This window comes from Narcine bancroftii, chromosome 1 (assembly GCF_036971445.1).
Source record: "Narcine bancroftii isolate sNarBan1 chromosome 1, sNarBan1.hap1, whole genome shotgun sequence".
Lineage (NCBI taxonomy): Eukaryota > Metazoa > Chordata > Chondrichthyes > Torpediniformes > Narcinidae > Narcine > Narcine bancroftii.
In genome coordinates, this window is record NC_091469.1 from 274,441,716 (window position 1) to 274,468,377 (window position 26,662).

Below are 26,662 nucleotides of genomic sequence, written 5' to 3' on the forward strand. Positions count from 1 at the left end.
GTTGCATTAGTTGTTAATTAATTTTTGGCTGCTTTTATTCTCCCAAACATGTTTGGTGTTTTCTGAAGTTCCTCAAAGTAACAAATGTTTGCAGAGGGTGTATAATTCTGTAACCCCAGCACTAAGGTTGGCACTAGCTTCTCTTTACTCTTTGAGATTTCACACAGACTTTCAGCAGAAGTGAAAGTAATCTGGTTCAGACCAACATAATAAGAAAACGGCTGGAGCAATCGTACAAATATGATTCAATCAGTAATAATAGCATTCAACTGTACTATTAAGAAATTTAAAAGCAGTTTATCTTCTTTGTTCAAAGAATCACATACCAGAAGTATCTTTTTCTGTAAAACTTTTCTACCACAAGCACCCAGCCATTAAAGCAGAAGACAAGTTTAACCATTCACAACATTGTTTCCCTGCTGAACCTTGCAACAAATTGAATAGTGCGACAACCATTCAAATGAGCAGGCAGTATAGTTTCAAACGGGAATTAATTAATTATTCCAAATATCATGATACCACAGTGATTTTTGGAGATTGTAACCATTATTTGTTAGACCATGTCAGAGAAAATATTAGTTCAATAAATGAACTTTCCAAGAGGTGGGAGAAAGCGAAGTGATTGAAAGGGGAAATCTGAAGCCGTTCAATTCATTTTCTTGAAAATTATGTGACAGGTAGTAACAATTAAATTGACTACAGATACCCTCTGGGACCTAATCTGTATTTAAAAACGTTGCTGCCAAAAAATCAATGAAATGAATTTTGAAGGCAAAATTATACAGGCTAACATGAACGCATGGCACTAATGGGGGATTAATTGCAAGGCAACTAAGTTGTATGTTTATCATCAAAGTTTTGTGCTATCTAAAATGGGTTTATGCAACTAGTTCTGAGCAGCATGTTCCTATGTTCCTGTCTCAAAGCTGATTTCCCAGGAGACAGGAATGACTCATGTTACATTCTTCATCCTTCTGTCTCCATTCCCTTCCCCCATCAAAGGGTTCCATGTGCAATGGGGGGAGGGTAAAATCTTCTGCTGGCATCTAAATCCACCAATGAAATCACTGAAGATAAGAAGAATGCTATCTTTGTCAAAGAGACAATATTTTTTGGAAAAACTCAAAATGATTTTTACCCAAAGATTTAGGAAGATCAGTTTACCCTTCAGTAGCATATGAAAAATTACATAAATAAATTATTCAATATTTTTTTCTCTAAACTACTCCTATTCTTTGTTTTCCCTCTTCTTTTGAGATGGTTCTTATTACACTTTCTAATATTATCAATGTTTGCAAAATGTTAAACTTTGTTTGATGAAATGCCTTGGAACTTCTCACCATATTATTTCAAAAAATAGGGAGCCATGGTTGATGTAGCGGTTAGCACAACGCTGTTACAGCGCCACTGATCGGAATCAGGGTTCCGTGCTGTCTGTAAGGAGTTTGTGCATTTTCCCCATGTCCATGTAGTTTCCTCTGGATACTCCAGTTTCCTCCCTCAGTTCAAAACATGCTGGGGGTTGTTGGTCAATTGGGTGTAATTGGACGGCACAGACTCGTGGGCCAGGAGGGCCTGTTACCATGCTGTATGTCTAAATTTAAATTTATGTTAGAGCTACCAGATAAATAAGGTTAATTCCTTTGCCCCTCCATTGCTCCCTCCTCTATCTCAGTCCAACTAATTTGTTTTATGAATTCCTCTTCTATAATGCAGTCCTGCAAGTTCTATAAATGCTGGCATTGACATTGTGTAAGTATCTCCAGAGAAAAAGGGTTGCCAGGGAAAGAGTGAGTTCCCTTAGGGACCAAAGGCATGATCCCTATGGGAGCCAGGGGTTATGGATGAGATCCTAAATGAAGACCTCTTACCTATATTTACCCAGGAAAGGGACATGGAATGTAGTGAGCTCACAGAGGGTAACATTGATAGTCTAGAGCAAGTCAGCATTAATAGGCAGAAGTTTCACGGAAAGAATGTGTTGAGAAGTTTTCAGAGCTATCCCAAGTTGGCAGGGGAGCAAGGGAGTTAATAGCTGGAACCCTGAAAGACAATTTGCATCTTCCTCTTCCCAATATTCTTATTGAGTTTTAAATATATGTATTCTCATACATAAGTAATAACAAAAATATATATCCAACAGAGTAAACGTATATTAACAAATGGCCATAAACAACCTATGAAAGAGACAATAAAAGAATATAAAACAAAAACTATTCTAATAATCTAACCCCATGAAAAGTTATGATGAAACATACATGTTCCATTAATGCATGAAAGAAAGGACAATCAAACCATAAAATGGGATCCAATAGTCTTATAAATTCTGAAAATAATGAAGGAAAGAACCCGATAATTTGCATCTTCCTTAGCCACCAGTGAGGTATCTTATTTATATCACTCCATTCCCTGCCTGTTCATGTGTCCGAATGGAGGAGTGATATACCCCCATTTGCAGGCAGATGGGATTGGTTTCAGTTGGCATCATTATTGACACAAATATTGCAGGCCTTATCCTGAGCTGTTCAGGCACAGAAGGAACAAATTTCAAGGTATGAGCCCCACCTAATTGTTCCAGTCGCCATGAAGTTTAAAAAAAAATCATCTACAACATGGTAGAAGCTGATTCCAACCACAGTACCTTTTGTCACCCAATTAAACTACCAACTCCATTCATTTTTGGAGGCTGGGAGGATCCCGGTGCATCTGTAGAAAACCCACATAGACCATGGGCAGAATGTACCAAAATCCTTACAGACTTTATTAGATTTGAACCCAGGTTGCTGGCACTGTAATAGCCTCATGCTAACAACTGCGGTAAAAGTTGGGTGCTAACAGCAGGAACCTCCTTGAATACCAATGCCTGGAGATAACATCACAACAGTCTGAACTTACACAGAGTTACCATTATCTTCTGATGAAACCATTGAAAATAATGGTATCTTCACATCTGATCCTTCTCTCATCACTTACCCTGCCTAATCTCGCCTGGTTTATACATGGCAGATGATGTATGAATGTGATCCTTGCCTTCTGTTCATTCCTTACCACAACCTAATTTCTTTCCTAAGAGCTGCAAGTGGAGGACCCAGAAAACAATGAAGATAAGGACACGCAGTCACATGGTTTCAGATCTGCAACAATCAGTTCAGATAATTATACTGCACAAATCTTAGAATGCCGATTTCAGGTAGAATTTGTGCAAGTTAAGTAACCAGCTGCAAGGGTATTGTCATCCAGGAGGGAACAAGGGGCTCAAAGGCAAGGCTGTACTTCAGAAGACTCATCTGGGCCAAGGCATGGAAGAACGATGGAGTAAAATTAAACAAAATGCTTGCTTCATCGAGGGACCTGCCAGAAAATGCAATGTTGAATGTCAAGGCCTGTCCAAAGTGTAGCACCAGCAGAGGAACAAAGCATTGCATAGATCATGCTTTTAAGCAGGGAAATACTAGTGGAGTCAAGCACCATTTAATATCTATACCATTGAACATCTGACAGTATTTAATGTCTGACAGTTTACGTTTCAGATTCTATTGCAGCAAAAGTGGAAGTTCATACTGTTGTCCAGCCTCTTGTCAGCATCAGTATTCAAGGAGGTTTCAATAAGAAGTTCAGTTGTCTTCCTCCAGTAAGTAACAAGTTGAGGCCCAATATTAGCTCTGTATAACAGGTGTGCCATTGTCTTTCAATGTGATGGCATCCATATCAGTCTGAAGCTGGGTGTTCTTTCACCAGAGCACTACAAGGCCATCAGCTCAGGCCGTCTGCAGTCTCCTTCACCAAAACCAATAGGCTACACCAGTTGTGCATCATCCTCCAGAGAGCATGGTGTAGCGTGACAGACTTCAAGATTGAACACATCTAACAAGTAAAGCTTGTATGCAGTTTGGCAAAAGTTAATTCATAAATCTGGTTTGGAATGTCATATTTTGAATCATCTTTCATTTTCGGATTGTGGCCAGGATAATACAGGTACATGATCCTTTATCCGGACATCTAAAATCCGGAAAGCTCCAAAATCCGGCAAGAGGGGACCGGCGGTCGGGGGAGGCGGTCGATGGGCCGGCGGTCAGGGGAGACGGCCGGAGTAGACTGCCAGGCGGCCGAGGAATGCGGTTGGGGGAGAATGTCGGCGGCCAAGGGACTGCGGTCGGGGGAGACGGCCAGGGTAGACTGCCGGGCGGCTGAGGAACGCGGTTGGAGGACACTGCTGGGTGGCCGAGGAACCGGTGGTTGGGGGAGACGGCTGAGGGACCGCAGTTGGGGGAGACGTCCGGGCGGCCGAGGGACTGTGGTCGGGGGGGCGGAAGGACTGCGGTTGGGGGAGACGTCCAGGTGGTGAGGGACCAGCGGTCGGGGGAGACGGCCGGGTGACTGGAAAGGGGTGGGTGTGGATATGGCAGCACAATTCGGGTGGGCTTTCCGAAATCCAGAAAAATCTGAAATTCAGAACAGACTGTCCCCCAAGGGTTCTGGATAAAGGATTGTGTACCCGTAATTTAATGATTAGCATCAGAAGGAAGCTGGTGAACTAGAATCTGGGTTTGAAATTACCTAACCAACATCACACTGATTAACTATTTCAAATACAACCCAGGGAAAGAAAGACTGTAGATTTCACCTTCCATCCTCTGCCTTCTCTTCTCCTTCCTTTCTGTCCTCAAACTCTTCTATTTTCTAATTTACTGTCCTGGTCAAAGTGACCTCTGCTTGTTCTCCAGGTCACACTTGAATATAGGGACTGCTACAGTAGTCATTTATGGAATAACTGGTTGGCAGAGAAGCCCTTTAAGTCACAGACGCTGTCTGTAAAGAGTTTGTACATTCTCTCCACGACTTGTCTGAGTTTTCTCCTAGTGCTCTGGTTTCCTCCAATCTTCCAAAACATTCGGAGCTGGTGGAATTGGGCTGCATGGGTTTCCTGGGCAGGAAGGACGCTCCACCGTATTGTATAATTAAAATTAAAACAAATCTCTTTGCGCACTTCTGAAAAGTTGAAACAAAAACAAAAACATATTGAATTATAGCAAAACTGCCATCTGCCCCTTATCATTGAGGGAACCTTTATTTAAAGGTGGGCCAGGGTGTGGGGAGAGTGGAGACTTCTTCATGTTGCTTGTTCATGTGTGGGTACAGTTGAGCAGACACAAGTGGCTGTGTCAGGTGGAGCATGAAGCTTACTCTCTTTCAGAAATGAAGCCAGCTGAAATTAGTCCAATTCCCTATAACAATGATTGCAGACCCAGGGAATGGTGCTCAAAGGTCTTTGTATTTTGCTTCTATATTTGATATTTCAGTGCATGTCCCTATCTCAGAGTGAACTCTTTGCATTGGCTCATCAGTCTCCCTTATCCCGCCAGCTGACTCGTTGACCCTGATTTTTTATGGACTCTCGATTCTCCTGCTGAAATGTGATAGTAAGTGAAAACACAGGAAGACGCAGCACTGGTGCTACTCCCTCGTCAAGTGAGCTGGAAAAGCACCATAAATACAACTTCAGTTGTAAATAACAAGGCAGTGATAGCAATTTGGAATAGACTAAGCCACAAGGGCTTTTGATGCACTTATTCAAGAATCCAGCACTATCTGTCTATACAACTGCGATTCTGTGGAAGACGGATACAGCATTGGCCAAGCCAACTTTGATCATTTAGCCCGCAACTTAACGTGTTTAGATTATTTTACTGGCTGTATTAACATCTAAAAAGGATTCCAATTAAAAGACTTCCTCGAAATCGATGTCCGTCACAAAATGATCAAATCCATGGGCTATTTTTAATGCAACATTGGATGCACAGCAATCTATCTCTTTGTAACGCTGCAGCTCTTCACTGAACGTCCGATGTGCTTTGGACAGTGGCGGGGCACGGCCTCTTTAAAAGTGATGAGTGTTGTTTTGTCGGAAGCAGTCCCTTGGCGACGCTTCAAAGCTGCGGCTTTAACACGAATTTCCGTGTATTGTCCGAACCGTGATGAGGAAAAGGAAACGTGTGATCTGGGGCTGAGCTCGCTATAAAAAAGACGGCGGCCTTGCCGAGCTGCTGTGTGTAACCAAGGGGGCCAGCGACACACAGGCGGACACGGCCAGCGACCCCCGAGCAAATGTCAGCGGCAATCGAGAGGAAATCGCTGGAGAATGCGGAGTAAGTAGCCCTTCTTATTTCAGTCCTGAGCCGGGATAAAGGCTGGGGCGGTCGGAGGGATCAGGGATGTTGCCATTTCTTCAAGCAAGAGTCCGTGACGCCGGGAGCCCAATGAAATAGTCGGACACTGGCTGGAAATGTCAATCAGCTACAAACCCTCACGAATGATTAAAAAAGAAGCGAAATGCAAAGCAGAAAAGGCACCCGCTGGAGGTGAAATGCATTTATTTTCATGTCATTGCTTCGTAACTTCATTTAGGTCTGCAACAGCCAAACCCCACCACCCCCACCGTTTGCAATTTCAGATTTGATCGATTAGACGTTGTTCTTTTATTTAATCCGGGCAGCTGTTAATAACTTTCAACCTGGAACCCTTCCCTTCTTGTAGTATTTCTAAAACTGCTGCAGAGTCCAGGTATACAAAGGAGGAGGAACGAAATTCTGCGGGGGTGACATCCCCACTGTCTCATCTCTTGGACCCATGACCCAATTATTAATATTCGGTAGCCACTGTGGGGGAAATCTGAGATCTCTTAAACTGAACTTCCCCCTTCAGAAAGGTGCAAGTGCATTGAACCATTTTAACTTTTACATTCCACACATTTTTCTGATAGATCCATTGCTGCAAACATACTGAGAGGTGAACGTTGAAGTAACCGAATTTCTGGAGTGTGTATACACATTTAAGGTAGTAAGGTGGCAAATGTTAAAATTTGATCTGCCTGTTACGTTCAAGCGGAATGCTACCATTGGAATTATTCATCCTGTTACCTGTGGTGGCGTTCTGTGAATTTTACTTTGTAAATCCAAAATGGTACTGGAGGGTGGTGACTTCAGATGAACCAACTGGACAGCGTGCTAAATTAAGATTTAAACATTTTTTACTTCAACCAACGGCCAAAAAGTCACACTTTATTTATTGCAAAACTGTTAAATAATGTGCACATCTCACAAGCCACAGAAATAAAAATTTCGAATGGCCTCAGTTTGGTTTGCTTAACTTTAAAAAAAATGGATGTGTTCCATCTTACCATTATTATAATTCTGTACAGGCAGTCGTAGTCCTAAATTATATCTTTCTTTTTGGCTTGGCTTCGCGGACGAAGATTTATGGAGGGGGTAAAAAAGTCCACGTCAGCTGCAGGCTCGTTTGTGGCTGACCAGTCCGATGCGGGACAGGCAGACACGATTGCAGCGGTTGCAAGGGAAAATTGGTTGGTTGGGGTTGGGTGTTGGGTTTTTCCTCCTTTGCCTTTTGTCAGTGAGGTGGGCTCTGCGGTCTTCTTCAAAGGAGGCTGCTGCCCGCCAAACTGTGAGGCGCCAAGATGCACGGTTTGAGGCGTTATCAGCCCACTGGCGGTGGTCAATGTGGCAGGCACCAAGAGATTTCTTTAGGCAGTCCTTGTACCTTTTCTTTGGTGCACCTCTGTCACGGTGGCCAGTGGAGAGCTCGCCATATAATACGATCTTGGGAAGGCGATGGTCCTCCATTCTGGAGACGTGACCCATCCAGCGCAGCTGGATCTTCAGCAGCGTGGACTCGATGCTGTCGACCTCTGCCATCTCGAGTACCTCGACGTTAGGGGTGTGAGCGCTCCAATGGATGTTGAGGATGGAGCGGAGACAACGCTGGTGGAAGCGTTCTAGGAGCCGTAGGTGGTGCCGGTAGAGGACCCATGATTCGGAACCGAACAGGAGTGTGGGTATGACAACGGCTCTGTATACGCTTATCTTTGTGAGGTTTTTCAGTTGGTTGTTTTTCCAGACTCTTTTGTGTAGTCTTCCAAAGGCGCTATTTGCCTTGGCGAGTCTGTTGTCTATCTCATTGTCGATCCTTGCATCTGATGAAATGGTGCAGCCTAAATTATATAATGTACACTTATTGGTCCTAAGGAAAATTGATGACTTTAACTGACTATCATTTTTAAATTTAAAAGAAGTCTGATCTAAAATTAAATGTTGTACATGGCCAGACACTTAAGCTGACATAAACGTAAAACTAGTACCTGAACTGCTACCAGTTATGGAAGGCCTTTTCAATGGGAAAGAGCTGAGATTGTAATGGACAAACTGTTGTGTAATGGAGTCAAGGACATTTCCATCAAAGTCTGAATCTTGATTGAGGAAGTGAGTAAGTGCTGACTGTTTCATTTTAGATAACTTCCCTCTTTTCTAGTTGATTAGTGGTATGTCCCCAGATGCTTGGATAATAAATAGTTGTCAATGCTGAGGCCATTGGCTGGATCCCCTGTATGCTCTTTGTGCAATAGATGAAAAATGCTATCCCAGTGGAGATGATGTCAAGCAAAGCTGTGCCAAGTCATCTTCAACCTGCTCCTAACTGAAATAAAGTTAATGAATAAGACAAGTGGAAAATTGTCAACTCTTATGTCCTCCAGAAACACCAAATTCAAATAGGGTGCACAAAATGCCTGCATGTTTGAGGGCATGCTCCAAATGATCTTAATTTCCTTCAGTGACCTAAGGACAGTCCTGCCATGAAAGATCTTCACAACCAAACACTTCACAATTGGTCCTGCTGCAGAACAATTGGGATTAGATCACTTCCCATTTCTCAGGAGTCATTTGTCAGTGGGGGTGAGCATCAATGATGAAATCCACCACCACCCAAATTCACTAGTACAGCCTTTAACTAGTGCAGCCTGCAGAAAACATCACAGGAGGATGCTACTTGACCCATTGGATCCATGTCAGCACCTAGCAGAGCAATCTCATCCTTCCCATTCCCCCTCTTCTAATTTTCCCTATATCCCAACAACCTACTGATTGATATGTGCTCAGAAACACCCCTTTCATTCTTGTGCCACATATTCTAATGAAATAATGTACACCAGCCAATTACCTGCTAACACATCTTGGAGATGTGCAAGGAAACTGGAGAATTCAGTGATGGGGATAAACTACAAACATCACACAAAATTCTTCCAAAGTCTTGACCAAGCCTCGGTCCCAATAACTGAGACAGTAGCATTAGTTACCGAGTCACTGTGCCAGCTCATAGTGTAGCAAAGAGAAAGGATCCTTCTCCTGTATGCAGTGGGCACATGAAAACACCAGAGAAGTTCTGCCAATATCTCTACTAGGATAACATTCCAACATCAAGGCTCTGATCACACTCCAATGGTTCTGACTGACCACGTAGTCTGAATTCCTAACTCCAGAATTCAAGACCATGCACTATATACTGAAGACCACAACGATTTATCTTCTTATCGTAGAACAGGCAAAAAAAAATGACCAATGTCCTCAACATCCTTTCATCATGGGATTCTGGCCAAAAATGGCTCAAAATGGTGAAGAAGCATTTGGGGAGACGCTGAACACCTTGGGAGCACGTGGAAGCCAAATATAGGTAGTCTCCGCACACCCAATCAACCCATCATCTGCTCGGACAAGCTCCACTTCCTCTGTGGCCAAACCTGCAGACCTTGCACAGGACTCTGAAAGAAAATCCACAAAATGTTAGTGGAGATATCCTCAACCCTGCAAGAGAAACTGGGCGAATGGAATACTTTTTAGGTTGCCCCATGCAGAGACCATACTTTCAAATCTATCATTAATAAGAGTCTTTCATAATATAGGTTTCAGTATGCAGAGCATTGATTCCTGTGTAACTTTTAAATTCAGAAACCTATTTTTTGTGAGGTTGATGGTTTCCCTAAAGGCCCCACACTGACAAAAGTTCTGCTGACCCTTGATGCTTTCCACAAGCTCCAGTCCAAAAGGCTATCTTTCTATAATGAGAAATTCACTAATCTTACTCTTACCAGCAGTGAAGTCTCTCTCAAACCAATTTGGCCGCAATTTCTTCCCTGAAGATAAAACTTTCAAGTTTGCCTTTCATCTGCTAATGGCAACCATTGCTAATACTAGAAATTCAATTATTTAGTGCCTTTGTCTGCAGATGCTGAGATTGTTGTAAAAACACACAGAAATGCTGGCGGAACTCAGCCGGTCTGGGAGCATCCATAGGAGGTAAAGACTTATTGCCAACATTTTGGGCCTGAGCCCTTCTTCAAGGTATAAGCAAAAAGCAGATGGGCATCTTAATTAAAGACAAGAGGGAAAGAGTTAAGAATGGGAGGAGGAAGAGTTCAAATAACCAAAAGGTGTTAATTTGATATGTTAAGAGGAAAGGTGAAAATTGATTTTGGTTTTGTGAAAGGAGACTGAGCGAAGAAAGAGAGACTACTAGAGGGAAGGAGACAGGGAAGAAGAATTTGGGGGGTGGGGGAGAGGGGCATGGGTGGTTCTTAATGGAAACCAGAGAAGTCAATGCCAGAAGATGAGGTGTTGTTCCTCCAACTTGTGTATTGTCTCAGTATATTCCTTTATTTGTTGAAGAAGGGAATGATTATGAGGTGGCAATATATATTTGCTGTTGGCTGTGGGAGATCAATGGAGGCCAGAAATTTTGGTCAATTACTGATGTATCTTCTGGACTTATGCAGTGTGATGCTTCTAGAAACTCGCCATTTCTAATAACTACACAGTGGAGCCACATAATTTACAACCATTGTTGGTTCACTTGGTTGCTTCGAATCTCTGTTCCGTTTTCTTTTCAAATGGGCTCTGTTAAAGCAGGAAACCACACTTAATGGGATTTGCACACTTGCAGTTGATCCAACATCAAATAATGTGATCATACAGTCTCAATGTTCTTTGAAATAACTGGTATGCCTTGTGAGCAAAATCAGATTTACCTGTTAACCTTTACTCATTTGCATAGTGAAGCAGGGTCCAGATCAATGCAACACAACTTCTGCAGAGTACTAAACTTGGGACTTTTTAAGTAGGGATTTCAGTGGAGGGAAGGAAAAGAATTGTTGCATTTTTAATAAAAAAATTACTATTGTGTGAGTGTGTGCATGTTCATGTGTGTGCATGTTCATGTGTGTGTGTGTGTGTGTGTGTGAGTGAGCATGTGAGTGTGTGTGTGAGAGAGAGAGAGAGAAAGCAGGGGACATTAAAAGCTAAGAGTATGGATCAAGTATGTCGGACTCTGGCTTTACCCTACCCTCAATTTAGTCTATGTGTCGTCTGAGTCCAGTGTGTTCGTTAAATGAAATAATAGAAGGTATTCGGTTCAACAATCAGTTTATTACACAGCACAAGAATAAAGCATAACAGAGCTCTGGTTCAGTCGTTAGTTCATAGGTCACCTGCACAGTGAGCTATTCCCCAAGACTGACCTCTACTGTCCAGTCTCTACAGTTTATGTAGTAGCTCAACCTTATCATACAGAACAAAAGTTGGCTTTCTTTGCTAGATTTCTTGCATAAGATTTATCACAAGTAATTTCCTGCTCTGCAGATATCTGGGGTGTAGAGCTCCCATCTTAATCCTCAAGGCCAGAATATCCTGTTTTGATCAGAAATCAATTCATACCTCAGATATTTCTAATTATTTCTTTGTTCTCATCTGGCCATATTCTTCTGTTCTTCTCAACACCTCCTTCTGTCTTAGCCTTCTTACTGAGTTAGTTTCCATTCTCTTTGTTTCTGACAGTCTCTGTCAGGATTCTCTTTGTTCTTGTCTGGCCATAGTCTCCTGTGCTAATCAACACCTCCTTTTGCCTACTAAATTGTTTCATACATATCCTCTCTTTTGTATTTGGGGAGCAGACAATTCTAAACCTACTGTAATCAGCCAACTTTGCTACATACTGTGGCTGCCCCTTACTTACATTACTCTTTCCCTTCACCATGAGGTAAATATTAAATTGTTACATAGTACTGGATTCATGTCTACAAAATGAATAGTACATAGGCATATTTTCTATGATTACTTAACCCCTTGGTTCCAACAGTCCCCCTTTTGGTCTCATGAAAATGAGACCAACCAAACCACCCGTTAACTTATGGGACCTCAGGAGTTTTGGCAAAGACTGGCATCCCCGACACCTTATTAAACTTAACCTCATAAACTTGGCCATTATGAACACACTTCAGTCCAGTGGGGGCCCCAACACAGTGTTCAGGAAAGGTAGTCCGGTTCGTTATGGGCCCCCCAGGCTGACCGGAAACACTTTGCACAGTTGTTTCCTTCTCCAGACCCTTCAAGGGCTGGGAGTAACAACACCCATAGTCCCCACATAGTGTCCATCACAGCCCCCTAAATTCTGTTGACTTCAATATAGAAATATCACTTCAAATACTGAAATACAGTCACCGTAATCCAATAGTCTCTTTAAAGGGACCCGTTCAAAAAGTTCTTAGTCCGTAGTTGCTTCACAGGTTCTCAGTCATCTCCGTTCGAATCTGTTCCAGTGTCTGTGTAGGTGGGTCTGTTGCTGTTCACTGACTCCAATGATACCACGTCTCTCCTTTCCCAGTAGTTGAACCGCGTGGGACGTTCTTTCCACCACTCTGTAGGGTCCTGTCCACCTGGGCTCCGACCACTTTCTCTTGATCACCTTTAGCAGAACCCACTCCGTGGCTGATGGTATTGGGGTTTCACCTTTCCATTCGGTACTTGTAACCTGTTGTGAAAAAGCTGATACCAGAGCCGTTAGTTTATCATAATAAAGCTTACATTTCATTGGACTTACCTCTTCCTTTGTGGTATGAATCCCGGCTCCAGGTCCCGGAAACTGGTACCCTGTTTTCAGTTCATACGGAGTAAATCCTGTCACATAACTTACTGAACTCCTTATTGACATCAATGCCAGGGGCAGCGCATCCACCCAATTTAATTTGGTCCGTGCCTGTACTTTCCCGATCTTACTTTTTATTGTTTGGTTCATTCTCTCCACTTTTCCTTGGGATTGTGGATGATACACCGTTCCAAAGGCATGTTTTAACCCCAACATTGCTTCTACCTCGTGTAAATCTTCATTCTTAAAATGACTTCTGTTAGAAACAGAATTTACCTTTAAAGAAATAGCTCGAGACAAAAATTGAGAACAAAGAACATTTATTAAAACAACAATGCAAAGTTGGGTGCTTCCTCTCACCTTGGGAATACACACACATACTGGGGATCACCCAACTTTTATACAGTCAATTTCAGTATCAGAGTGCCCTCCCCCTTACATTCTTCTGCCCCGTGGATGGGTTTGGCATAGGCAATCCTTCCTGCCTACGTGCAGTTTCAGTACACTTGGAGGACCAGGGGGTATCCTGTGGGTGTCCCATCATGTCATTGTCCTTGGTATGCAGAGTTGACTCATCCTATCTAGGGTTGGCTAATTTAATATGTTTAAAAGGTTAGCTAATTAGATATGTAGGACTTGGTACTTCTATCTAGGGCTAGGAGACCCTTATCTGATCCAGACTACCTCAACTTCCTACATTCTATTGTACCTTACCATTCTTTATCTTAGTCTTATGGTGGCTCTTGTCACAAAGAAGATTCTTATGTTAATCGTGCTGACTCTGCTTTCCTGCATCCTAATCCCCAGCTCATCCTGTTTCTACTGGTTACAGCCATTAACTGATGAATTTTAGTTTCTTCCATGTTCATAATTTTAGATCAATTTTCCCATCTCTCACACTTCCATTATCTGATCTGATCTTCCTAGGAAACCCATGTATAGGAATGTACTGGTTGATTAGGAACTTAATTACCGTCTTTGCATCTTCTCTTTTGGCAGGGATTGCCTCAGGCCAACCTGTGAACACTACTAAGAGGTATTGATATCCCCTTGCCCTCTCTATCATGTCCGTGTAATCAATTACAATTTCCTGCCCTGGTAACTTAGGCAACGGAAACTGTCCTTTGTGAGGTTTCACAGTCGCCTTGACATTATATGTCATACATACCTTACACTCTCTGATATGATTCTCCACCATCGCCGGCAGGAAGGGGTGCCACCAATGTACCAAATACCTTATCATCTGTTTCTTCCCACAGTGGGTTAACCCATGCGCCTCCTCCAGGAGGGGTTTCATGAGTCCAGATGGTAATACTGGCCTACTGTCCATTGATCTCCACAGTCCTTGATCTTTGGTTGCCCCCCTTTCTTTCCATACCATCATTTCCTGGGGTGATGCCTGCGCTTGTTCCTGAATTATTACTCCTACCTCACAAGGTGGTAATAAGTCATGTGCCATTCTATCTGCCTGCATCATAATAAACTGAGGGCTGTACCCTGCTACCCTTTTTGCGGCCGTGTCCGCTTCCTGATTTCCCCGAGCTACCATTGTATCTGTTTTATCATGGCCCTTACATTTAATAACTGCTAATGTCCTTGGTTTTAGGAGGGCCTTAGCCAATTTCCTAACATCCTTCTCGTGTTTAATTGGGGTCCTGCTGCTGTTAAAAACCCACTTCTAATCCATTGACTCAGCTCAACCTGTATTGTCCCTACTGCCGAATCTGTATATATATTTACCTCCTTTCCTTCTGCCCATTCTAATGCAGCTATCATTCCCTGTAGTTCGGCCAGTTGTGCTGACTCCTTTCCTCTCACTGTCCCTGTAATAATTTCTTCAAATCCTTCTGTGGTTCTCCGTACTACTGCATAGGCGACTTTTAATCCATCCGTGGGATGTCTGTTACAACAACCATCTGTAAATAAGGTTTCATCTGGTTCTCTCAAGGGTGAAGCCTGTAAATCAGGTCTTATTTTAATATCCCTTAGAACCCTCTTTTCACAACAGTGTGGTTCTCCCTCTCTCATATTGTCTGCCATATTAATGCCTTCATGGGTAAACGTAATATTTGGAGCATTCAGGATCTTTTCCAGTCTTGTCTGCCTCAGTGACGTTATTGTAAACGCTGTCGAGCTCACAAATGCTACAATACTGTGTGTTGTTAATACCGTCAGGGCATGTCCCATCACTATGTGTGCCACCTTTTGTAAAATCTTTGCTACCCCCGCTGCATATCTCATGCATGGTGGGTGTCTGTCTTCAGTCGGATCTAGTGTTATACTCACATACATGAGCACACATCTTCCACCCCCTTTTTTCTGAAAAAGGACACCAACAATCGTGTGAGCTTTTTCAGAAACATCCAAAAAGAAAGGGTGTCTATAATTTGGAATCGCCAAATCTATAGCGGTTGTAAGAGCTTGCTTAAGTAGAATAAAACTCATCTCAGCCTGTGCAGTCCAATCAAGTGTAGCTCCCAGATTCCTCATCCCCTGCTCATTCACCAAAGTTCGCAGTGGATGTGTCAATTCACCATACGATGGGATAAACTGCCTACTATAACCCATCAAGCCCAAAAATGAAAGCATTTCCTTAACTGTCTTAGGTTTTGGATGATGTAGTATCACTGTACGATGCACAGGGGACATCCCTGTACCTTTCACTGAGACCATTCTTCCTAAAAAGGAGACCACTTGTCTACAACATTGCAACTTTAAACGAGAGACTTTAAAACCTGCCTTGAACAGCTGCACTAGCAGGAGTTTTGTGGCCTCCAAACAGGAGACAGACTCAGGTGCTGCCAATAAGATATCATCTACGTACTGGATCAGAACTACCCCACATGGCAGTACTACACCCCCCAGCTGTTCTTTCAAAACCTGATTGAAAATCCCTGGGGATAAGATAAAGCCCTGCGGGAGTCGAGTATAACGTAACTTTATACCTCTATACGTAAAGGAAAACATATATCTAAACTGTTCTGCCAGCGGCAAACAAAAGAAAGCATTCACTAAATCAATACAAGAGAACCACTTGTGGTCTGGAGTTAAAGCAGACATGGCGGAATATGGGTTCGGTACTGGAACTGTGGGTGTTCGCACAATACCATTAATGCGCCTTAAGACATAGGCCATCCAATATTTGCCCGTGTCCTGTTTTGGAACAGGTAAGATGGGTGTATTCCAACCCACGTCTGCTGGTCCCACTGACCAAAGGTCCTCAGGGATAGAATCTAACATAGGGGCAGAGTCGGGATGATCCATCCTTTCTCTACCATGAAAGCGTTCAATCGGTCTATGCTCAAGGAGGACTCGATCATTTGAAGGGTACAAAATCCTGTACGCCTGACCAGATAGAGAGAACTGCACTGTTGGTAATTGAGTGTCTGACCAGTCCCTCAAGGACATCAAGTTCTGACACATCGGTCCCAAATCTTTTGCCTGGTGATTAGTGCCAATTGCAAGAATGACATGAGGAATGGCCTCACCGGCCATCACATACCACTCCAGCTGCTCAGATGTCAGTGCCACCGTAGCGGCCACTCCCTCCTTTCCTACCACTATGTAGTCCAAATTAATCTCCCATTGCATGCCCTCTACCTCTTCATAAAAGGCATGCTGATAAATTTCATCCCCATCTCTATCTATCGTAACATGGAGGGGGTCCGAGGGAGGGGTATATGGGTGTAACGTCTGGATCCACGGCTTCCATTGATTTTAAAGCTTTAGCAGCCCTCCCTTCTGTGGGTCCTCTGGTTCCAGCAGCCCCCAGTAAATGTCGGCCCATAGTCCCTCAGACATGGATCCTTCAGCGGCTGACACCAACATCTGAGAACTGGAACAAAGCGTAGTTAATGAACAGTTCATTGAATATCCATTTGGAAAGGTGACCTCTAATCCGCTAGGTCCGCAAAGGATCGATACTCCACAACTGACCAGCAGATCTCTGCCCAAAAGATTAGTAGGGCACATTGCCGACAGAATATATTGATGTGCAAAATCTGTCCTGCCACAGAAGTGACTAGTGGTGTAGAAAACAGCAGATTTTCTGGTGTACCCGAGAACCCTATCAACTGGACACTAGAGGATGACTTTTTAGATTGAAACTCAGCGCCAGTAAGTGTTGAAAATCTGGCACCCGTATCTACTGAAAATGATACTTCCATGTCCATCACTTTAATCTGCAGGAAGGGGTCTGCCAACCTAGTCTACTCTTGGGTGCTCGGGCCCCGTCACTGTGGGTAACATTGCTCCTCCTCCGTCAGCAATGGGAATTGTCTCGTCGGAGCTAGAGCCGCATGGGGTGCCTGATGTACTGGGGGTGGCACTGACGATCTCTGGGGCTGGACCCAAGGCTCATATTGTGATGGTCCATATCCCCTTCCCCCAGTGTCCCTGACACTAGGGGGCACTCTCTCTTCCAGTGTCCTGGTTGACCACATCCAAAACATACAGCTGGCTGCACTCGTGGAACACCCCGACCTCTCCCTCTTACTCGGAATCCCCCCATTGGACCTCCGGTCCTGCCCCCATAGGTGGGACCCGGTGCCCAATTTGGGACCGGGTGCCAATTCATATTATTCCCTTGTGGTGGCTCCGGTGGCTGCTGAATCATCTGGTTTGCACCCTTTGAGGGATTCTTTTTTCCCTCATTTGCCTTTTTCCTAGCCTCTTCCAATTGAAGCTTAAGGAGTTGCACTTGTGCAGACTCCATAATTTGTTTGTCCTCCTTTTGCTTAGCTCTATAACACTTCATGTGATGGGCCAAATGTTTTTCCCATTGCTCAGTCGAGCAACCAGGAATATCAGGGTTATTCTCTAATGCCTCCCTGACTACAGCTGGCAGCCCGCTCGTTACTGCAGACCTAAATAGTGTAATCTGCAAGGGTTCTCCTGCTTTATCCGTCCAACTCTCCTTACACTGACTCAAAAAGGTCGAGATCTCCTCATCCTCCTTAATGGAAAATGTCAGGGACTGCATGACACCGGGGCGAACGGGAAACTTATCCCGCATTTCACCTCCTAGTGCCGTAGCATGTTTGGCAAATGGTTCAGCATCAGGGCACCTAGTGGTTCCTGCGACCATTTCTACCTGCTGTATTTCCCACAACCCAAGCTGTAAAGGGGGTGGAGTGATCCTCTGACATTCCTACCGAGAAGGCATTCTCAAGTGTCTGTTCTTGCTCTCTCTCATTTGTTTTTTCCATTCGCATACTAGTTTCCCTTACTTTACATACATCGTTCTGTATTTCCTTCGTTAACTCCTTCATATCCTCCACCCTTTCCCGCATAACTCTCTTAAGTCTCTCCTTCGCCTCCTGGAGTTCGTGACCTGCTAATTCAGTGACATTCACTATTCCCTCATTTATCTGCATCACTGGCATCTGGGGAATCGGATAAGGTGGTGGCAACGTCTCTGGTAACTTTGGATCTAGCGGGGCTGATGGCTTAACCTCCCCTGTCATCTCCTCTCCCGTTTTCTCCTTTATGATAGGGGATGCCTTTTTAGTAGCATGCTGAAGGTTTGTTTCCACAGCCATGCAAGCCAATGTCATATGTAAATATGCTCTCCTCTGCTCCTTCGCTTTCTTCTGTTGTTTAAATTTTCTTCTATCCAAGATAGACCCTTGTCCCTCTTTCTCATGTTCCTGTACCTCCTTTTTCGCCTCCCTTTCAGCTTCTCCTAAGTGCAATGCAAGCCTGATTTTTGCTAATCCTAGCAGCACCTTCCCCTGACTCTTCAGCTCTTTCCATATCTGATCGTACCGTTTCATAGCCTTTACTTCCTCTCCCTTCGGTAGTCCGCCCATTAACTGACTCCTTGTTTTTTCCCACTGCTGGTTTACAGATGGAGGAATCCATTCACATCCCCCATACTCCTGACATTCCCCTAATTCTCCTTCCATCTTTCGTTCTTATCTTTTTCCTTCAGACCTCGTAATTCAATGAGTCTCTCACCTGATAGAATTTCGCCACCCGTCAATTTACCTTGAACCTTCACACTTTCCTACAAACACAAAAGGAAAACTTATCACAATACTAAAACAAGTAACTATTATACAATATTGAACAAGGAAAACTTAGCACACTACTAAAAAACATAACTATTATACAATTCTTTGGCTTGGCTTCGCGGACGAAGATTTATGGAGGGGGTAAAAAGTCCACGTCAGCTGCAGGCTCGTTTGTGGCTGACAAGTCCGATGCGGGACAGGCAGACACGATTGCAGCGGTTGCAGGGGAAAATTGGTTGGTTGGGGTTGGGTGTTGGGTTTTTCCTCCTTTGCCTTAAGGAAAACAGCACACTACTAAAAAACGTCACTATTATACAATATTGAACAAGGAAAACTTAGCACACTACTAAAAATGTAACTATTATACAATATTGAACAAGGAAAACAGCACACTACTAAAAAACGTAACTATTATACAATATTGAACAAGGAAAACTTAGCACACTACTAAAAACTGTAACTATTATACAGTATGTTCACTAAATCTATTTGGCCAAGAACTCTAACTTTTATATCTATGTCTCTACTAGGGGACTCAAACCCCTGTTTCTCTAGGGGGCCTCTAACCCCCGTTTTCTCCAGGGGACTCTAACCCCTGTCTTTTTTTAGGGGGGCCTCTAACCCCCGTTTTCTCCAGGAGACTCTAACCCCTGGGTTTTTCAGGGGACTCTAACCCCTGTTTCGCCAGGGGACTCTAACCCCTGGTTTTTTAAGCTTTATTCCTTAGCTTCTACTTGGACTTTCGCAGAGTAGTGACAACACACAATTTTATCATTGCCAAAAGCAGACCTTCGTTTAAACAGGCGTCTGCTTACCTCCTTTTGTTGAGTGGCCACTTGTTATCACCACACCACAATTAACCGTTGTTTCATCTCTTTCTGTTCCGTCACTTCTCCATCTTCATCACGTCGGGGTCATCAAATTGTCGGACTCTGGCTTTACCCTACCCTCAATTTAGTCTATGTGTCGTCTGAGTCCAGCGTGTTCGTTAAATGAAGTGATAGAAGAAGGTATTCGGTTCAACAATCAGTTTATTGCACAGCACAAGAATAAAGCTTAACAGAGCTCTGGTTCAGTCGTTAGTTCATAGGTCACCTGCACAGTGAACTATTCCCCAAGACTGACCTCTACTGTCCAGTCTCTACAGTTTATATAGTAGTTCAACCTTATCATACAGAACAAAAGTTAGCTTTCTTTGCTAGATTTCTTGCATAAGATTTATCACAAGTAATTTCCTGCTCTGCAGATATCTGGGGTGTAGAGCTCCCATCTTAATGTTTTGATCAGAAATCAATTCATACCCCAGATATTTCTAATTATTTCTTTGTTCTCATCTGGCCATATTCTTCTGTTCTACTCAACACCTCCTTCTGTCTTAGCCTTCTTACTGAGTTAGTTTCCATTCTCTTTGTTTCTGACAGTCTCTGTCAGGATTCTCTGTTCTTGTCTGGCCATCGTCTCCTGTGCTATTCAACACCTCCTTTTGCCTTAACATTCCTACTAAATTGTTTCATACATATCCTCTCTTTTGTATTTGGGGAGCAGACAATTCTAAACCTACTGTAATCAGCCAACTTTGCTACATACTGTGGCTGCCCCTTACTTACATTACTCTTTCCCTTCACCATGAGGTAAATATTAAATTGTTACATAGTACTGGATTCATGTATACAAAATAAATAGTACATAGGCATATTTTCTATGATTACTTAACCCCTTGGTTCCAACAAGAAACACGATTTTTAAACATGACAATAAAAAGTGGAAGCAAGGAGGGGGTTTGCTGGCTGTGTTCAATGCAAGGGGTGTTGCTGGTTGGAGGGTTCCTGGTGGGTACTTTTGATTTTAATCTCTAGTTAGTGGGTCCAGGAGATGTCAGCTGGAGGAGTTTGATCTCCAGACTTTGGAAGATTAGAGCCTGTGCCTATGGTCCATCTGTGGCTAGCCCATTTCAGAAGGTGGTCACCCCACACTTCAGGAAGGACTTGGCAACTGCCAGACAGCCAACAAAGCAGGTAGGTAATGATGAGGATCCCTGAGAGGACCTTTAGACTTTGAATACTGAAGAAGATTCTCCTGCGGAGGGCAATCAGAGCAAAAGTCATGGCACTCTAAAATGGTTCAGCTGCAGAAGGAGGGAGGAGGAGAAAGGTTAAGACAAGCTACTGTATCGAAGGAAAAGATGCATTTTTGCATTTGCAGGATGTTATGTTGCCTTTCTGGATACAACTGAGCAGTTGCATAAATGAGGGGAAGGCCAAATATCCAGAAGTTATGGTCAATGACAGAGATAGATAAAGAGTTGTGGTCCTAAGGGAATAGCAAAGGGGAAAAAGATAAAGGAATCAGACTGTGCTTAGTGGCATATATCTAAATGCAAAAATAAAGGATGGAGTGAAGATTTTTAGCTTGGATTATACTAATTAATCTTGGCTGAAATAGACCAGAACCACCCACTTGAAGGCCAATCTGTTCCAGTAATGGGAGGTATTCACGATGAGATACAAAGAAATCATGGTAAAAACATCTTCCTCCAAAAAGGGGTAAGCTGCCAAATCCAGTCCCTGGTTGACAAAGTGCAGAGAGGGTAAACAGCACCAGCGACTCAAGTTCAAATCTAGCACTGACTGTAAGTTTATACGTCTCCCAATTCCTCTGTGTGCTCCGATTTCCTCCCACTCTCCAAAACATATAGACTTGTAGTTTACTTGTAATTGGGAGGCATGGGTTTAAATGGCCAGAATGATCTTCTACCGTGTTGTAAATACTTGTTTTTCATTTAAAATGTAAAGATATGGCAGAAAAAAGGGAAGTTATCAGTCACTTTGAAGGCTTACAACCTCAGGAAACCAGAAGAATATAGAAACTGCAGTGGTGAAATTAAAATGGACATTAGCAAAGCAAAGAGGCAATCATAAATACAGGCAATAAAGTACGAGATAATCCCGATATTTGGAAGTACATAAAAGGTGAAAAGACTCTAAAGGAAAGAGTAAAGTCTTTGGTCCGAAGAGATATGTATGAGCAGGGGTCCTGATGAATGCTAGAATAATTATCACAAAACATGGGTTGATAGTGTGAAGTGTTTTATTGATAAAACTGGTCAGAGAAAGTTATTAAGGGATTTAGCATCATTGAAAGTGGATAAATCTCCAGGCTGAGACAGAATATATCCCTTTCTAAAAAAAATACCAAAGGAGAATGCGACCATCACTTTTCAACTCTGCCCAGCTATAGGAATGACGCAGAGGATAAGAGGACCTGAAAGGTAGAATTGTTCAAGAAGAAAGAGATCAATCAACTAATTACATACCTATTTGTTTAACATCTGTAATGGAAAATTATTGAAGGGAGAATATAAACTCTCATTTCAAAGGACACAAATTCATCAGGAACAGCTCGCTTGGATTTAACTCAGAATGGAGCTTTTGAGGAGGTAACGAGGAAAGTTGATGTGGGCAGAATCTGGTCTTGATAAAATCTTGATGGGTTTTACAAGATTCCACATAGTAAATTGGTTAAAGAACGAAAAGCTTATTTTTTAAAAAAACTTTAAATTTAGACATACAACATGGAAACAAGCTATTTCGCCTCATGAGCCCGTGCCACCCAATTTACACCCCATTAACCTGCACCCTGGGTACCTTTTGAATGGTGGGAGGAACCTGGAGCCCCCAGAGAAAACCTGCGCAAACACAGGGAGAACATAAAAACTCCTTACAGACAGCGCAGGATTCAAACTCCCGTCCGGTCCTCAATGCTGGTGATGTAAAGGTGTTGCGGTAACTGCTACACCAACCAGGTCACCCATATTGGATGAAAGGTAGGGATAGCATGAAGCTACAGAAGTCTGGGTGGGGTTCCACAAGGTTCAGTACATGGTGTTTTGATTTTTTTTGCTACAATTATAAACAACTTAGACTTGTATGTCAGGGGCATGGAGGAACTTTGCAGATGATATCGACTGGTTGAATGGTTGATGGTGAGAAGGAAAACTTCAGACTGCTGGATGGTCTTGTTAGATGGAGAGGAAAGTAATAAATGGAATTCAATCCAAAGATGTGATGCAATGTATTTGGAGAGATGTAGCAAGGCCACAGAATACACAATAAATGGGAGGATATTGAGAAGTATGGAGAAATAACTTCCTCTTGATCAATCAGCATTCTGTTTTCTCTTTTGTAAGAATGGCAAAATGGCACAATGTTACTGCTATTGCCTCACAGTTCCAGCAACCCAGGTTTGATTTGGGTCTCAGATGCTGTATGGTAGAGTTTGCTCGCTCTCTGCTGAATGCTTCCGTTTCATCCCACATCTCGAAGGTAGGAGAATTGGTTATTGTAATTAGCAGAGTTAATTAGCAGAAAAATCAAAGGAGAGTTGATGGGCATATGACAAAGAGAGAGAGAGAGGGGTGGGGTAAAGGGAAATAATGGGGAAATAAAGAGGAGGAATGGGACTGATGGAATTGGTCCGCTGGCAGCTGGCATTGCTGAATCGTCTGAATGTTGTAAAATGTCCATAATACCAGAGTGTGAGGCTGTTTCCCCTAATAGCTACATTTTGCCAGACGTGAACTATTTATAATCTCTATTGCTGAAATTTTTGTAATTGCATCAAAAATATTCTCAGGAGTTTCATTACCTCTTTTTGGTGTCTGGAGGATGGTGTTATTTGTACCATGGGTTGTTTGCTCTCACCAAATTAGAACACTGGGTTATTTGTATTTCTTCCACTTATCAAATTTAAGCAATTGGTGCTGTAATCTGACCTCTTGATGCAACAAGTCACCAACCAGTGTTGGAACAGTGGTGACACTGTAGCCTCTTTCACACTTGCCATTGATCCCAGGAATCGAATGCCAATTGGTCTTTAAAGTGGCAAGTGTGAAAGCAAAATCTGCTCTACGCCGATGTCAGATGATGTCATCCCTCGCTGGGGATTGCCGGCCTCGACCCTTAGTACAATCCCCAACATTTGCAGATGCCAGTGTTGAGATCAGGCAAATGTGAAATGAGCAATCACTTCTCTCTTTTGCGTGCTGCGTCATGCAGGCACTTCCGATCAAAGGTAGAACAGACCAAACGCCGGGATAGACCCTTGCAAGTGTGAAAGCGTTCAGTGTTCCAGTTAGGAGTGGTCTAGCGTGAAAGGCCAAACCCCCATTCCTATCCTGGGACACTGAACAGCTGATTTAGTGGGATACAAGTGTGAAAGGGGCTTGTAGTACAGCAATAGGCACATGCTGAAGGCAGTTATGAATATTGTGTAATAGCATCTCTGTATTTGAAACACCATATCAAGCAACTACCATGCTAAATAGTACATTTCCAGTCTTGCATTACTCCAAGGTGGATAATGTAGGGTAACAGACAATGTTCATACTAAAGTGATAAAGCTCTTTTGCTCCTCAATCAAATAAATTATGGATTTAATTAGAATAATGCTTTTTGTTGTTAAATTTCATGGATGTTTGAGCTGACGCCATTAATGACAGAAACAAAAATGGTTGTGGTTGTTCAACATCTGGAAGGAATATTCCAAGCTTATACAGTTGCTTCATCGCAGCACACTGAAGTAGGAATTTACATTTACATTTCTACCATCACTTCCAAAAGCAGGAGTAGCCATTTTACTGTTTTGAAGCGTAGCTCCCTAAAGCAGCAAAATAAATGCAGTTTCAGCTATTGTTTGGCTGAGAGACGATTGCTGCCTTGGATTTCAGCAGAACTTACTGGTCTTTTAAATTTAAATTTAGACATATGGACATCCAGCACAGTAACAAGCCCTTCTAGCCCACAAGCCCGTGCCGCCCAAATAATCCCAATTAACCTACAACCCTAGTGCATTTTTAGGTGGGAGGAAACCAGAGCACCTGGAGAATGTACACATTCCTTACAGACAGCACTGGATTGAAACCCGGGTCACTGGCGCTGTAACAGGGAAATTGTCCGGCTAACCCCATATTGCATGGCAGTTTGAAAGGGCCTAATGTTAATGCTATCTGGCTGGAGAGTGTCCAGATGGAAAATAAGGTGTTCCTCCAATCTGTGATGATCTGGGTGGGATAGTACATAAGGCCATGGACAGACATGTGAGTCTGGGAGAGTGACTTGGAATTGAAATGGTTGGCTACTGGGAGGTCGCTGTTGTTGTAGACAGAGAGGAGATGCTCAGTGAAGGGATCTCCCAATCTGCGACCAGTCTCTCCGATTTAGAGAACACCACAAAGGGAACACTGGATGCAGCAAATAAGTACTGTGGGTATACATACAAGTGAAGTGTTGCTTCACATGAAAGGCCTGTTTGGGATCCCAGACCATGGTGAAGGAGGTGGTGTGGGCACAAGTGTTGTACCTCCTGCAGGCACAGGGGAAGGTGCCGGGGGCGGGGGTTGGGGGGCGGTGCAGGTGGCTATGGGTGGAGAGGGATGAATGAACAAGGAAATCACAAAGGGAGCAGATCCTGCAGAAGGCCGAGAGGGGAGGAGATGGAAAAATATGTCTGGTGGCGGGATCCTGTAGTAAGTGCCGGAACTTCCAGCAGATGTGTTGTATGTGGAGGGTGGTAGGTGAGGATGACGGGGATTCTATGTTTGTTGCATATGGAGGCAGACGGGGCTAAGTTAGATGAGCGGGAAATGGAAGAGATGCAGGTGAGGGCTGAGTGGTGGTGGGGAAGCTACGTTTGTGGAAGAAGGCAGACTTTTTGGAAGATCTGGACTGGAAGATCTCATCTTGGAAACGGGTGCGGCAGAGATGGAGAAATTGAGTGAAGAGGATAGAGAGTGTGAGGTGTAGTCCAGGTAGTTGGGGGAGTTAGAGGGTTTGTAGTATATGTCAGTGGAAAGCTTGTCCCCTGAGATGGTGTGGACACTGTTTAACCTTGCTGAGTTTCTCCAGAATTGTGTTTAAACTTGACTGTTGGAATTACAACATGCTGTGTATTACTGAAAACCTAGGTTGGAGATCCCCCTACTGATCTTATTGAACACAGTTATACCACTTCAAAACTAATTCCTATTCTGTCTATGGGCCAATCCTTTTGTGATCATTAGGAGTATGGTGAAATACTGCACCAATAAGTAATTAATGCACATAAAACATGGATGAGGCCAAATTTGGAGTATAGTGGGCAATTTTAGTTATGTAACTACAGGAAACCTATCAATAACATTGAAAGTGCAGAGGAGATTTACTTGGATGTTGTCGGGTCTTGAGGAACTGAGTTACAGGGAAAGGTTAAACAGGTTAGGACTTTATTCCCTGGAGAGATGGGAGATTTGATAAAGGTGCACAAAATTATGATGGGTGTAGATAAAGTAAATGCAAGGAGACTTTTTGCACTGAGATTAGGTGAGATCCAAACCAGGGGACATGGATTGAAAGGGGAGAAGTTTAGTGGGAACATTAAGCAGAATTTTTTGACACAGGAAGTGGTGGGAGTGTGGAACAACAGCCATCTGAAATGATGAATGTGGGCTAAATTTTAACATTTAAGAAACATTTGGACAGGTACATGGATTGGAGAAATATGGAGGGCTCTGGACAGATTTGGAATATGTGCAGGAAAAGTTTTAGAGACAGACTAGAAGGGCCAAAGGGCATGTGCTGTAATGTTTTGTGGTTCTAATAGCTCTGTAGAATCAAAGAAAATTTACAACATTGGAAGAGATTACTTGGTCCATCGTGCACCTGGTAGTCAAGAAAATGGATTTCAATGCATCAAAGCACACCTCCCAGATATGCTAGACCCATTTCAATTCACCTATAGAAAAATCCGTTACACTGACAATATCATAGCCTTGTCTCTTTACTCTATCCTGACCCACCTGAAGAATGACGCCTCATACGCCAGGTTGCTGTTCATCGACTTCAGCTTGGTGT

General features: G+C 43.2%; 1 protein-coding gene across 5 annotated transcripts in view; it reads left to right on the forward strand.

The window, feature by feature from the left end:
• The first annotated feature begins 5,858 nt into the window (after positions 1-5,858).
• lmo2 (LIM domain only 2 (rhombotin-like 1)) overlaps positions 5,859-26,662 on the forward strand; it is a 38,192-nt gene continuing 17,388 nt past the window's right edge. Inside the window, exon 1 of one of the 5 annotated variants that reach the window (XM_069899479.1) lies at positions 5,859-6,146. In XM_069899479.1, the coding sequence (XP_069755580.1) occupies positions 6,106-6,146 (41 nt within the window). In that variant the 5' untranslated portion in view covers positions 5,859-6,105. Of the gene's footprint in view, positions 6,147-10,094; positions 10,143-22,991; positions 23,099-26,662 lie in introns of those variants that run through there. The other 4 variants (XM_069899497.1, XM_069899487.1, XM_069899498.1 and 1 more) reach the window with 4 other exon arrangements.